Source organism: Momordica charantia (genome assembly GCF_013281855.1).
Source record: "Momordica charantia cultivar OHB3-1 chromosome 4 unlocalized genomic scaffold, Mcharantia_2.0 BLBB01000004.1, whole genome shotgun sequence".
Classification (NCBI taxonomy): Eukaryota; Viridiplantae; Streptophyta; class Magnoliopsida; order Cucurbitales; family Cucurbitaceae; genus Momordica; species Momordica charantia.
This window is the reverse complement of record NW_028275162.1, coordinates 9564048-9577818: the sequence shown is the minus strand read 5'-3', so window position 1 is coordinate 9577818 and position 13771 is coordinate 9564048. Positions and strand designations below refer to the sequence as shown.

At 39.8% G+C, this 13771-nt stretch overlaps 1 protein-coding gene across 1 annotated transcript in view; it reads left to right on the top strand.

Moving 5' to 3' along the window:
• The first annotated feature begins 643 nt into the window (after nt 1-643).
• Nucleotides 644-13771, top strand: part of LOC111023791 (putative plastid-lipid-associated protein 4, chloroplastic) — a 40880-nt gene continuing 27752 nt past the window's right edge. The window contains exons 1-2 of the mRNA XM_022301271.2: nt 644-1001; nt 9420-9533. Coding sequence (XP_022156963.1) covers nt 708-1001; nt 9420-9533 — 408 coding nt within the window. The 5' untranslated portion in view covers nt 644-707. The remainder of the gene's footprint in view (nt 1002-9419; nt 9534-13771) is intronic.

Here is a 13771-nt window from a genome sequence, read left to right as displayed (position 1 = left end):
ATTTGAACGATTGAAAGTAGTTTTTGGGAGTTGTTTAAGTTTGATTGAAAAAAGAAAAATTCACAAGTAATTTAGAAATAAGTTTTAGCATTGTGGAGTTTTCAAGGTAGGTGGGAGTTCAAGACTTCCTGCATTGTTTTTTTTGGTAATTACCAACAAAATATTTTATTTTCTTAAAAAAATATTTAGTTCAACATAAAATAATATTAATTTATTTATTAACAAATATTTTATAATTTTGTATAATTATTATTTTATAATATAATATAATTTATAATATTTCATATTTTATCTGTTTTAATTTTAACAAAAAGTGACATGAGTTTATATTATAAGAATCATGTATTTATCAAAGTTTTTAACATTTTTAATTTAATTATGCATTTAAACATTTAAAATCTGAAAACAATTAATATTATTTTAAGAATTCCTTTTTTTTAGTAGATAACCAACAACACTTGGTATTATTTTAAGAATTCCTGCTCTTTAAGTACTTAATTTGAAAACAATTTTAAAAAATAAATCTATCAAACACATCTTCAATAAACACGTGAATGCAACTGCTAACTAATTAATCAAAAAAAAAAAAAAAAAAAAAATCAAAGAAGCCCACTGCCCCCAACCACACACAAAAAAGGTAACTGCTCTGTAACGCGAATGGCAACGGCTTCTCTTTCGCTGCGCTCTACAGCACACAAAACGAGAAAATGGCGATGCCCTTATCCTCACCTTCAGTAACTCCGGCCCTCAAACTCTCGCCTCCATTAACATCCCAACCTCCCAGACTTCTTCGCCTCCCGTCCAACCCCACTACCACCGCCCCAACTTCAGTCCTCACGTCTGCACCTTCGGCCAAGTGGAGGGTCAGAATCTCGTTTTTTCCTGCTTTTTTAAACAAACGCAAAGATGTTAGTGCTCTTAAACAGGAGCTTCTTGAGGCAATTGCGCCCCTTGATCGAGGAGCTGAGGCCACCCCTGAAGATCGGGAAATGGTTAATCAGGTTGGTTGTTCTTACTTGCATTTGAGTTTTGATTATGCAGTATGTTACTTGTATTCAGCCAAGGTTGCTTTGTGTATTGGCAAATGCCGCAAATCATTGATAGCAACCCGAGATTCTAGGCGAGAGATCCACCAGGGCAAAAATACTATGGATGCAAGATATTGATGGCGAATGAATGCTTTCTTTCTTGCCATTTTTTTTGTGGGTCTGCATTTTTTTTGTTGGATAGTCGGACTGCATATTATAAGGAAATGGGATTATATGCTTTCTGTTGCTGAGTATATCCTTATCAGGACTTGGAGAAAATGAGTTGCCTTAGTTATGGAGGTTTAATTTGGTCATTTGTCTCTGTGATGGATCTTGGTAACAGAGGAGGGCAAAGCTGGTTGTGTTTTTAAAATGGAGATATCCTCGCACGTTTCAAGATACATTTTGCAAGGAGCTATAAGCCTAAAGGAAACATCTTAAGGCCCCTAGATTTACTATGCATGATACATGCCAAGGGAACGAGCATAAATGCTCTATTGAGGACGGGTTTTGACTTTGATTAAAGAAAATCGTTTGGATGGTTGAGTGGGCATGCTACTCTACTGAGTTGAATATGCCGACCATGGTACCCCTGCTAACTGGGAAAGAGATAAAGGGAAGGATCTCTTCATTTGTATATATACCTTGAAGGTAAACTTAACCATCAAAGTACCGTGTGGAAGGAAGAAGTTTTCCTTCTGGGCTACTATCAACTAAGATCTTGTAGACTACAATAATAGTAAGGGTAATTTTTTTTTTATTTAGATAAGAAACTTAATATATAGAAAAAAGCATAGACAAAAGACAGCCTAAGGCAGGGGGAAGAGGGCTCCCCCTCCCAAAAAAACTAGTGAAGTAAAGCACTCCAATCTTGCATAATCAACGAGAGGTTGTAATTACAAAAGAATTTTCTATGCCTATAGCACCACCAAGAAGTGTGTAACTGTACTGTATTACAAAAAATTTCTAACGTAGAGGACTTATCTTCAAAAATTCTATTGTTTCTTTCCATCCAGAGGTTCCAAATAAAGGCTCTAGCAGCACAATTCCATAGAAATTTTGCTTTCTCTTTAAAATGCCACTCCCGAAGATCTTCATTCATCCACCCATCAATATTCTGAAGCAAGCAAGTGGAATACCCAAAGATTTGTAGTAGAAAGAACCACCCACGAAGGGCAAACTGGCAATGAAGGAAAATATGATCCATGGTTTCCTCATTCTGATTGCAAAGAACACAAACGGAAGGAGAAAGAGCCCAATTTGGGCATCTTCGCTGGAGTCTATCTACTGTGTTTACAGCATGGTTGGCTAAGGTCCAAAGGAAAACTTTCACCTTCTTTGGAACAGAGAATTTCCAAAGAAGAGAAGTTAAAGGGGAGTTCATAATTGGGGAATCTTCACACAAAATTTTTAACCCCGATTTAACCGTGTAAACACTAGAGGAATCAGGAGACCAAACCATTTTGTCAACTCCTTCCCCAATTCGAATGGTGTCCAGTGTCACAATCGCACTCTAACGGGACTCAAGAAGCGATTGTGCGGCACTTGCTTTCACCCTCTAGCAAGTCAGCCAATGCGGAAACGAATAGCCGGTGGCACAAAGGCTATATGTCGCAACCTCCACCCCCGTTCTCGAGAAAACGGTTTTGGAAAACGGGGTTAGAGAAAAAGGTTTTGGAAAACGTTTGAAAGCATTTTGGAAGTTGTTGTAAGCTTGAATGCAAGAGAATAGATTAGTGGCAAGACAAGAATACAACGCAATGTAGGGAGGATGACTAGGTGTACCCCCCTAAGGTAGATTATAAAGCATTTTGCCTTTGGCAGGCGTGAACATGCAAAGTGGCGAGGAGTCACTCGCCACCAAAAGTACAAGGAAAACAAAATAACAAGCAAAACTAAATACATGGCATAAAAGTATGTGGAAAGAGGTTGTTATGGGCATGCGGCCACAGGCAACAGGCCCTGGACAAGCATGACCATGACATCCAGCATGCTCATAATATCAATCCAGCCCCTAACTTCGCTATCAAGCAGACCCCTTCTTATGCCTAGGTCCCAAGCTAGCTGTTCTTCTTTCCAACAATCAGCAATTGTGGCCTCCTTTTTCAAAGATAAAGCAAAAATTTTAGGAAATTCATGGGCAAGAGTAGTGTTCCCCGTCCATCTGTCTAACCAAAAACGGATTCTGTCACCACGTTTAGCTTTGAAAGATAGAAATTTAAGGAAAAGGATGCTGTTCTTTGCTATATCAAACCAAGGGTTAAGCCGCTTTCCCCTTGGGCTTTTTAGCCATCCACTCGAGAGGTTCTAACCCATAAATACTTTCAATTACTCTTCTCCAAAGGGCATCTCCCTCTTGGGTAAACCTCCACAACCATTTCAAAAGAAGCGCATTATTTCGAAGATGGAAGGCCCCTATACCAAGACCTCTTTTTGTCAAGGGTAACGACGTGGTATCCCAATTAACCAGATTTCTGTGGGGGTGTAATTTGTCTGGCTTCCAGAAAAAATGTCTCACAAGCTTGTCTACCTGTTTAGCAATACCAATAGGAGCTTTCACAAGCGAAAGGTAATATATGGGCATACTATTCAACACTGCTTGGGCTAGCGTCAACCTTCCTCCTTTTGAGAGGACTAGCTTGTGCCATTTATCAAGTTTTTGCTTCAATTTTTCCAACAGAGGCTGCCACAGACCTGTGGCTTTGAAGTTTCCCCCAAGAGGGAGACCCAGATAAGAGAAAGGAAAATCTTCCACTCTACAACCCAAGCTTAGGGCTTTTTGATTAAGCCTATCGTCATTTATGTTTAAGCCAATCAGGGAGGTCTTATTTAGGTTTAAAGAGAGATCCGAAGCCCTAAGGAACCAATTAACTACAATCCACCATTTGAACAAAAGACCTTTCTCATCAGGACAAAACAAAAGTGTATCATCAGCATATTGCAAGTGGGATATCATCACCTTTTTTCCTCCCACCTCAAAGCCTTTGATCATTCTCTTCTCACAACAAAAGTGCACAAGCCGACTGAAAGAGTCTCCCACGAGAGTGAAAAGGAAAGGAGAAATAGGGTCTCCTCGCTGTAAACCTCTTGTGGCCTTAATTTTGCCTCTTGGTTTTCCATTGACGATAATTGAGAAGTTTGTCGAGGACAAGCAGCCCCTTATCCACATTCTCCACCGTTGACCGAAACCCTTTTTTCCCAACACCGCATCAATATAATCCAAAACCACCTTGTCGTAAGCTTTCTCATAGTCTAGCTTTAACAAGAACCCTAGCTTTCTTGTGGACTTCCGGTCACCAACATCTCTGCAGCCACTAAAATAGCATCCAAGATCTGCCTTCCTTCCACGAAAGCAGCTTGTTCTTCTGCGATGATGAGAGGAAGGACTGTTTTGAGTTTATCCGCCAGCACCTTAGCAATGATTTTATAAAGAGAAGAGACTAAGCTTATAGGCCTGTAGTCACTAACTCTATTTGCTTCTACTTTCTTCGGGATTGGACACACATAAGTCTCATTCATTCGAAGGTTCACGATTCCATTCTTAAAAAACTCTTGGAACACCCTAAGGATGTCGCCCTTCAAGATGTTCCAAGCTTTTTTATAGAACTCAGCTGTCATACCATCCGGACCCGGCGACTTTAAATTTCTCAAACTTTTAACTGCCCTATGAACTTCATCTTTTGTGAAGGGGGATTCAATCCACTCTTGCCACTGTAAATTCAAAGGAGACCAATCCAAATTTTCAAATATAAGCCTCGTCCCTTCTGCCCTAGTGTAAAGCTTGGCGAAGTAATCTAAGATTTCCCCTTCAATTTCACTATCAGAAGATAGAATCGTACCTTGATCATTAACAAGAGATCGGATAGCTACTTTATTCCTCTTGGCCGAGACCCATTTATGAAAGAAATGGGAGTTTTCATCTTCGTCCTTAAGCCACTGAAGTTTGCTTTTTTGAGCCTACATTTGTTGCTCCTTCAAAGTAATCTCCAGCAAATCAACTTTAAGGGAAGTTCTGAGGGAGAACCGAGCAGTAGGTAACAACCCCCTCTCTTCTTCCTTATCTATCTCCTCGATTTGTCTATAATACTTTTCTTTGAAATAGCCACATTTCCAAACTCATCCTTGTTCCACTAGATTAGCAAAGGCTTCAAACCTTTCAACTTTTCCATAAAAGCGAAACCTAGAAAACCGTTAGAGGGCAAAGAGTTCCACCATGTCTCAACTTTCTCAAGGAAGTTAGGGTGATCTAACCACATATTTTCAAAGCGGAAAGGGGAAGGACCCCATTTCTGAATACCCAGATTTAATTGCAAGGGGAAGTGATCTGAGGTAGTTTTCGGTTGTCTGTACAAAGTAATCTCTTTAAAGTGCTGAATCCATTTATGAGACAAGAAAAATCTATCAATTCTGGTAGCAATAGGGTTGTTTCTGAGATCTGACCAAGTGAAAGGGCCATTTTTCAAAGGAGCTTCTTCCAAGTTACTTTCTTCCACAAAATCATTAAAGTCTCTCATACTTCTGGTTAACCTTCCCCCTCTCGATTTCTCTAGAGGACTCCTAATCACATTAAAATCCCCTCTTACGCACCATTCATCATCGCAAAGACAAGCTAAATCCCTCATCTCCTGCCAAAAAGAATCTCTGCCCGTGGTTGAAGACGGATCGTAAACACCAGACACCCAACCTTGAAAACCATCATTGTATTTAATTATCACCGAGATTGAGAAGCTACCCAAGACAGAGTCTTCTAAGGAAATACTATCTTCATTCCACATGACTAGGATACCGCTAGAGGAACCCACTGCATCTAAAGAAATCCAGCCAATGCGTCTAGAACTCCAAGTAGATTTAATAATCTTTCTATCAATTGAATCAAGTTTGGTTTCTTGCAACAAAACAATATCAGGGTCAGCCTTACAAAGGCAGTCTTTAATCAGCACTCTTTTGGAGGGGGCGCCAATCCCTCTAACATTCCACGAGATAATCTTCATGGAGTAACCCTCTGGCCCTCAATTAATCTACTGTTTTCGTGTTCCACTTCCTTTTCCCATGATCTAAGAAGATTACAGAGTTCCCTAGCTTCTTTTTTCTTAGCAGCACTCCCAGCTTTAGAAGGGATAGCTCTAATGCACAAATTGTGCTTTTGCAAGTAGAGAACCATTTTTCTAGTGAAAGGGAAATTTTTCTCTTCCACTTCTTCATCCGAGTCATGCTCCACACACTGATTTTGTTCTCCCTGGTGTTCCAGCACCATTTCTACCAAACCACCATTATCCAAAGAGGTTTGACCCGTTTCTACGTCCTGGAAAATATGATAATATTCTGAGGGAGGGTACATTTGCTGAATCGTGGTTCTCGTGTTGTTTCCAACCGACCCCAAAACAAGGCTTTGGGTTTCACTATCAAAGCTAGAGAAAGAAATGTCAGACAACATCTCAAACTCTTTCTCCTTACCTTTCCCATTTTTGTTCAAAGAGATGGCCTTTGTGGAGTTTTCGTTTGTCGTGGAACACACTTTACCTTTTTTTTAAAAAGTCTCAGCTGGTTGTTTTTGGAGAAAGAGACAGACTTCCCTTTCTTATCTTGACCCATAAAAGTACCACGCATTTGCATTTGATTGGGTCTTTCCTTTTTTGGAATTCCCTCTAAAACAGTATCTCGGGCAGTCAACTTAGTAGTGGGGTCCACCAGGGCAGCACTTTTTTCACCAAAGCATGAAAGAGTAGGGGGAGTAGCATCGCCTGTACTGTCACCTCCTACAGACAAAAAATCAGAAGCATTGGGAAGAGAAAGGGGGTGAAAAACATTAACCGTTGGATAAAAAAAACCATCTTGCACCCTCCAAATATCCACTGGGTTCAAAGCTGCACCTTCCTTTCCTTTGTAAAAAGATTCCGCTGCTGGAAGCTGCTGTGGACCGTTACTTGCTTTCCGACGAGCAACGAGCTGTCCTGAAAAGTGCTAACATGGGCAACAAAAGTCTGGTCCAGATTGACAATCTTCACTTCCGCTGGGATGAAACCACAATAGTTCCCCTTCACTTTAATGACAACTTCTGTGCATTCAATGAGGGAAGAGTTAGCATCTGCATAGTCTAAAAAGCCTCCAAAACAGTTCCCAATTGCTTGAAAGGTGGCCAGACTCCAAAGATGAAGGGGGATGTTCCTAAACTTGATCCACCCACCATAAGAACAACAGTAAAACGTCCATGGATTAGCGGATTCCAGAGTTCAACTTTTAAAGTCATGGGGCCGAAAGTGACCCAGCCTTTATTGCTAGCAAGCAATCTTGCCGATTCTTCAGAAGTGCACTTAAGGAGGGCTTTGTCAGGTTGGAAAGCATTTATAATGAAGGACTCTTCTATCTGTTTCTTTATAAACTCAAGTATTCTTCCTCAGTCGTCATGAAAGTCTCTTCTTGTCACCACAATTGTTCTCTTCCAATCAAGAGCTCTCACTTCTCTAGGTTCCAGAGGGACGTTCTCTCTAAAGGCCTTGTGATGCTTAGAGGACCCCTTCACAGCTTCTGCAAAGGATCGGAATTTTCTTGGCGTCTGGACCTCGGGTGATATCTGGGATTTTCCATTCATGAAGTCTAGAAGCAGCTGTTTGATAGCCTCCCATCCTTTCGACCTTTCCTCAGAGGGAACGACTAAGTTTCTTTTGCTGCCTCCTCCCTGAACTTTGGTCATCTCCAAGAAGCTCCCTTTTTTGTTCGTTGTTTTCTGCATCCAAATGAAACCATCCATGCAATCCGTTTTCCTAAAGAACTTTTGTGTGTTGGGTGCCAGAAGCAACTCCTCAATGCCATCAATAAGCCAAATTGCTACTACTTCGTAGAAGAAGGCAAAAGTTCTTTTCAGGTGTGATTCTATAATTCTCAGAAAGCGGCCTCTTTTTTCAGGGTCAAAAGTACATGTGAAGACCTTGTTTTCTATCTTTGCAAAGGTCTTCGACGTCATGATGGAGGACTACAGAAGGCACTACAGGAAAAGGTTGTCATCGGAGAGGTTCTTGCCGAACAGAGAGATGTTGGAGGGGAGGAAGGGTTGAAAGGTGAGGGAAGGGAGGATAGAGGAGGGAGCCATAGTTAGATGGAAGAAAATTTAACCAGTCCTATAATAGTAAGGGTAATTAGCATAAAAATGTAACTTTGAAGGCATTTCCTCCTTTGAAGTGAGGCTAATATAAGATCCATGCGTGATTCTGGTGTAGGTGAACCTTGTTGATGTCGGATTTGAGGTGGAGATAACTCAGCTGAGATGATCACTTGCACAAACGGTGTGGTGTTGTGACCAACATACTCCGATCTTTGAATTAGTATTTGACCGAGGTGGTGTCGAGCTGAGCAAGGATTATGTCTCGTACTAGAGTATGAGGTGAGTTAGGGTGGTGGTATTGGGGTTGGCTGAGCAAGGATTATGTCTGAGCAAGGATTTTGCTTAGAAACAATTTTATTGATGGTATGAAATTACAAAAGGGAAAGAAGCCCAGCCAATGGTGTTACAAAATAAGTCTCCAAGTGGCTAATATGATGGAAAAGTGGGGAGCATTCACACCATGATATGACAAGCAGAACTATATCATAAAAAAAGGTATCATAAAAAAAGGCAGGTAAGGAGCGCTCCTTGTCTTTGAAGATTTTATGATTCCTCTCTATCCAAGTGTTCTAGAAGAAAGCACGAACAAAATGCATCTGAAGAAGCTTCTTTTCTTTCCCAAAAGGGTAGCCCTTAAGAACAAAGTGGAGAAGAGCTTTAGGGTCGGTAGGGAGAGCCATACAACAATTAAAGGTGCTGAGTAGACAATCCAAAAAGAGACCGCATGGGTGCAAGTGGAAAAGGGATGCTGTTGTGCATTAGGGCCGTTTCTGCACATGGGGCACCAATGTGGAGAGACACCAGTGAGGCATCCGTCTCTGAAGCTTATCTGCAGTGTTGAAGGATTTTTTGGCTAAGTTCCCATAGGAAGAATTTGACTTTGGGTAGTGGTCCTTCCAAATAACCTCATAATTGAGGATGGCGGTGGGGATTTGTGTTCTCGTAGATAGAGCTTTTTGGACAGAGGAGGTGAGAAAGTACCATTTGGTTCGAGCTTCCAAAGGGGAGTGTCTGGTGCTGTGTTAAGGACAGTTGAAACTAGCCGATTGGTGATATCAATCCAGTCTGCAATTTCAAAGTCTTTTAAGTTCCTCCTCAATTATTATTGTATAAATCAGTTAAAATTAAATTATTATTGTATATCTGTATTCCCTTTGAATAAATCAGAATATAGTTTATTTTATATTTGTATTCACATTTAGTAAATCATGTCATGGTTAATTTTTTATTTGTAATCACTTTTAATAAATTATAACATAATTTTTCTTCTTGTTCTGATTTATTACCAACAGATATCATGCAAGCTTGAAGCAGCCAACCCCGTAAAGGAGCCACTCAAATCTAATCTACTTAATGGGAAATGGGAGCTCATATATACTACTTCAAGATCCATTCTGCAAACGGAGGTAGCTGGATACATCATTATGATATGTTCCTCAAGTATTTATACTCTAGCATAATGCACAGTACATTTATCCTGTTTCTTTATCTCTGTAGGTTTGTTAAAAGTTTTGACTGATATTTAGATCTTTTATCAGCAATTTATTGATAAGAAACCATCTTAGTTAAGCCAAGTGTGATAACAAAAGTAAAGCCATCCAAAAATACTAGCCTAAAACAAGAAAAGAGCTTCATAAAACAATTACAAAATAGACAAGTTCCTTGCTTGGAATGAATGTGCTGATTTGATTAAGTTTAAATCCTCGATATGGCTTTATATCCTTTATTATTTTTTATGTTTCTGTATCCTCCATTTATGTGCTGACTTGATTAAGTTTAAATTGTTGTTCTTTCTTGTAACTTTTTAACCATAATGAAAAGTTTTTTTCTTGTTCAGAAAAAGAAACAATACAAAAAAGCTCTAGTTATTAAGAACAAAAAGCAGGGAGAGAATCATAAAATAGACTTGGTAGACCCATGGGGAAGTGTAGAAGCGTTTCAAACTTCAAACCTCTTTTCAAGATCCCCTTGTTCCCTTAAAAACCCTCTTGTTACATTCTAACCAAATTGACCCGAGAATAACAAAGTAACTAAATTGCCATTGGAGTCTCTCTTTCTTTATAAATGGTAGATTCAAGAAAATTTCCTTTAGAAGTCGAAGAATCAAAAGGTTCTGTCAATGGGGCTTTCACTTTATGATTCTTGGTTCTTTCATATTCGTTGGTGAAAATGGAGTTCAATCTTAGTAGAGTTTACATTAAATTGGATTTTAGAAGTCGTAGCATTGAAAATGGTTCCTTTTCTTTTGAGTTAAAAAGGAAAAGTGATGGGAGATGAAAAAAAAGAAATGATTGGTGTAGAATAAAATTGAGTTTTCTCATATAGTCAAGTTGATTGGAATTTTGGAACATGTCATAGTTTTTTTTAGCAAGAAACGACCTTTTCATTGATAAATGAAAACGAACAAAAATTGTTCAAAGATACAAACCCCCAAAAGGGGTGAAATGAAGGGGGATGAAGAAGGAAAAAAATAAAAATAAAGATACAAACAAACCAAACTTAATAAAGGAAGCTTAAACATTACACAAAAAAACCTCCTAATTAGAACAAATCATGCTAGGAGAATAATTTGCAAAGAGATTGGGGAGAGCACACCATTGTGAGGCTTTGAACTTAGCTATACTGAAGCACTCGAAAGCTGAACGGCTTTTCCCTTCGAGAGCCCTTTGATTCCGCTCAAACTATAACTTGGATATAAGCGCTTTAAGACCGTTTACCCGAAGAAGACTTGCTTTAGGCGAAGAGAAAGGATCAAATAGCAACTGAAAAGTTGATGAATACTGACTTGTCCTTTACCCAAGCTAAATTGAACATATGAAAGAAGAGATCCCAGCAAACTGACGCATAAGGACAAAAGAGAAACTAATGCGTTTGGTCTTTGCAAGTGGCCGCACACAAAACACATATAGAAGGTTGGAGGAGCATGTTAGGCACTTCTTTTGGAGAGTTTCAGAAGTATTTACTTTCCCATTAAGGAGAATCCACAATCTTGAAACAAAATCCTTAGGCAGAGATGAAGAACCAACTCTAGACTTACAAAGGGAGCTAACCAAAAAGGATTTTGAAGAGTTTAAACTCTATTTCAATTGATCCTCATCATCACAAAGCTGAATCGGATTTAAAAGTGACATCAAAGATAAATATTCTTCCAATTCTTCATCCTTCAGCATTCTCCTAACTTCAATTCTCCAAGAAGAAGAATGTGAGTCCCAAGCGTTATGAACTGATATAGAAGGAGAAGAAGATATCCGAAATAAGGATGGAAACCTTTCCTTTAAGATAGAATCCCCCAACTATAAATGGTGCCGAAATAGAACTCGTTTGCCATTCTTAACACAGAAAAAGGTGAAGTTTGCCACCAACGACCATTGTTTTTGAATGCAAAACTGTGGACTACGACAACTACCAATTTTTTTCCATAAACATTCCAGTTAAAACGGTCAATACCATAAATGCTTGCCACAACTTACCTCAAAACAGCTGAAGTTTCTATACTAAACTGCCAGCCCCATTTGACTAGCAAATCATGATTTCTATGCAACAATCTCCCAAGACCCAAAACACCTTCTTCCTTGAGACGAGAGGCAATATCCCACCTAACCAAGTGTTTCGACCATCTCCCCAAAAAAATGATCTCAAACTTTACTCAATTTGTTTGCTAACAAGAACAGGCATTCGAAATATAGATAAAAAGTACAATGGAATGCTGCTGAGAATTGAGAGGCAAAGAGTCAACCTCCCTCCACAAGAAAGCTGGTACTTTTTCCATCTATCGAGCTTTTTCATGATTTTTTCTTCAATGGGATTCCAAAAATCAAATATTTTTAGGATTTCCACCCAAAGGTAGACCTAAATAAACAATAAGCAGTGTTTCAAACTTACAATCAAACTTCTTTGCAACCCTAACCACCCTTTGAATCGAAGGTCAATATTAATTCCGCACAGCGAAGATTTTTCCCAATTTACTTTAAGGCCCGAAAGCCATTCAAATGCCTTTTTAGTATCGAAAAGGATATCCCGCATCTCTTCATTATCCTTACAAAATAGCAACGTATCGTCAACGAACTGTAAATGAGAAATATGCACCGAATTGCTCCCCACAATGAAACTTTCAAACAAACCTCTATACTGGATGTTTTCCAGTAAGCTGCTTAGAACATCACTGATCAATAAAAAAAAATTGGTGAAAGGGGACGTAAGACACGCGAAGCAAGAATTCTTCCACGAGGCCTACCGTTTATGAAGATTGAAAATTTAGCTTCTCGAATGCACCCATTAATCCGCCGAATCCATTTATTTCCAAATCTTTTCTTTCTAAGGACAGCAATCAAAGATCCCAATCCACCTTATCGAAAGCTTTCTCAATGTCTAGCTTTAAAAGTCAACCTCTCTTTTTCTGCAATATGTAACAATCCACCGTCTCATTTGCTATTAACATCGGGTCTAGAATTTGTCTACCCTCAATGAAAGTGCTCTGATCAATGGAGATTGTGCTGGATATTACTTTCTTAAGCCGCTCGACGAGGACTTTAGCCATAATTTTGTATGTGGAGGTGGTAAGACTAATGGGCCTAAAGTCTTTAACCTTGTCCACAATATCCTTCTTATCTTTGATACAAGCATTTATAATACCACTTGTGTAGAATTCCGCAAAAAGTCTAGCAAAATCCCCTTTCCAATGTTGCCAAAATTTGGCAAAAAACTCAATTGTAAAGCCATCAGGTTCAGGGGCCTTATTTTTCCCAAGAGATTTAATAGCCGACCATATTTCAAGTTCATGGTCTTTCTAACCAGCTGCTGTAATGATTCGAAATGGGTCTCGAGTTGATCCCTTTGGGAGAAAATCTTTGGACACCCTCTCCCTTATGCAAATTTTCAAAATACCCAATGATTTCTGCTTCAATTTCTGTAAGGTTTTCCCTTACACAATGTGGAATGGAGTAGTGCCAGTGGAAGCATGAAACGTGGTATTATACCAAAATTCAGCCCAAGATAACCAATGAATCCACTGCTTAGGCTTTCCACTGCAGAAACATTGTAAATAAGTCTCCAGACATTTATTGACCACCTCGGATTGTCCGTCAGTCTGCGAATGGTAAGCAGTGCTCCGACGAAGCTGAGTGCCATGTGTCACGGTCGTACATTTTTCAACCACGCGGCGCCATGATCTAAGCTCGACCATGGCCAGCCTTACGAGGAACTCTAGCCCCAATCTACTTTTCGCGCCCTTTGTGGCTTCGTCGGACCTTAGACGAGGTTCTTTCTTCCTCGACTCGGCTTCATTTCACTTTTCCAACCATCTTGGTTCTCGACCACTCGACCGTCCCGCTCCTACGATGAGTCAGGACCTTACCGGGATGAGTTCTGACCTATAACGGGGTCAGAACGAGCTTAAAACGCCAACCAGGTACAACCGGGAGAACCCTGCCGCTTAACTATGTCAAAGCTAGCTTATCGGACCCATCGGACGCCTCTAGGACCATTCCTGCCGAGAAACTAGTCAGTAACGGGCTAAACGGCCTTACCGGGTACTGCCGGGATGATTCCTGCCGAGATCTGGACAAGGAATGACTAAACTTGGCAACCGGGATGAGTCTTGCCGCTTACCGGGCCAAGACTAGCTTTTTTCTCACTTACCGGGTGC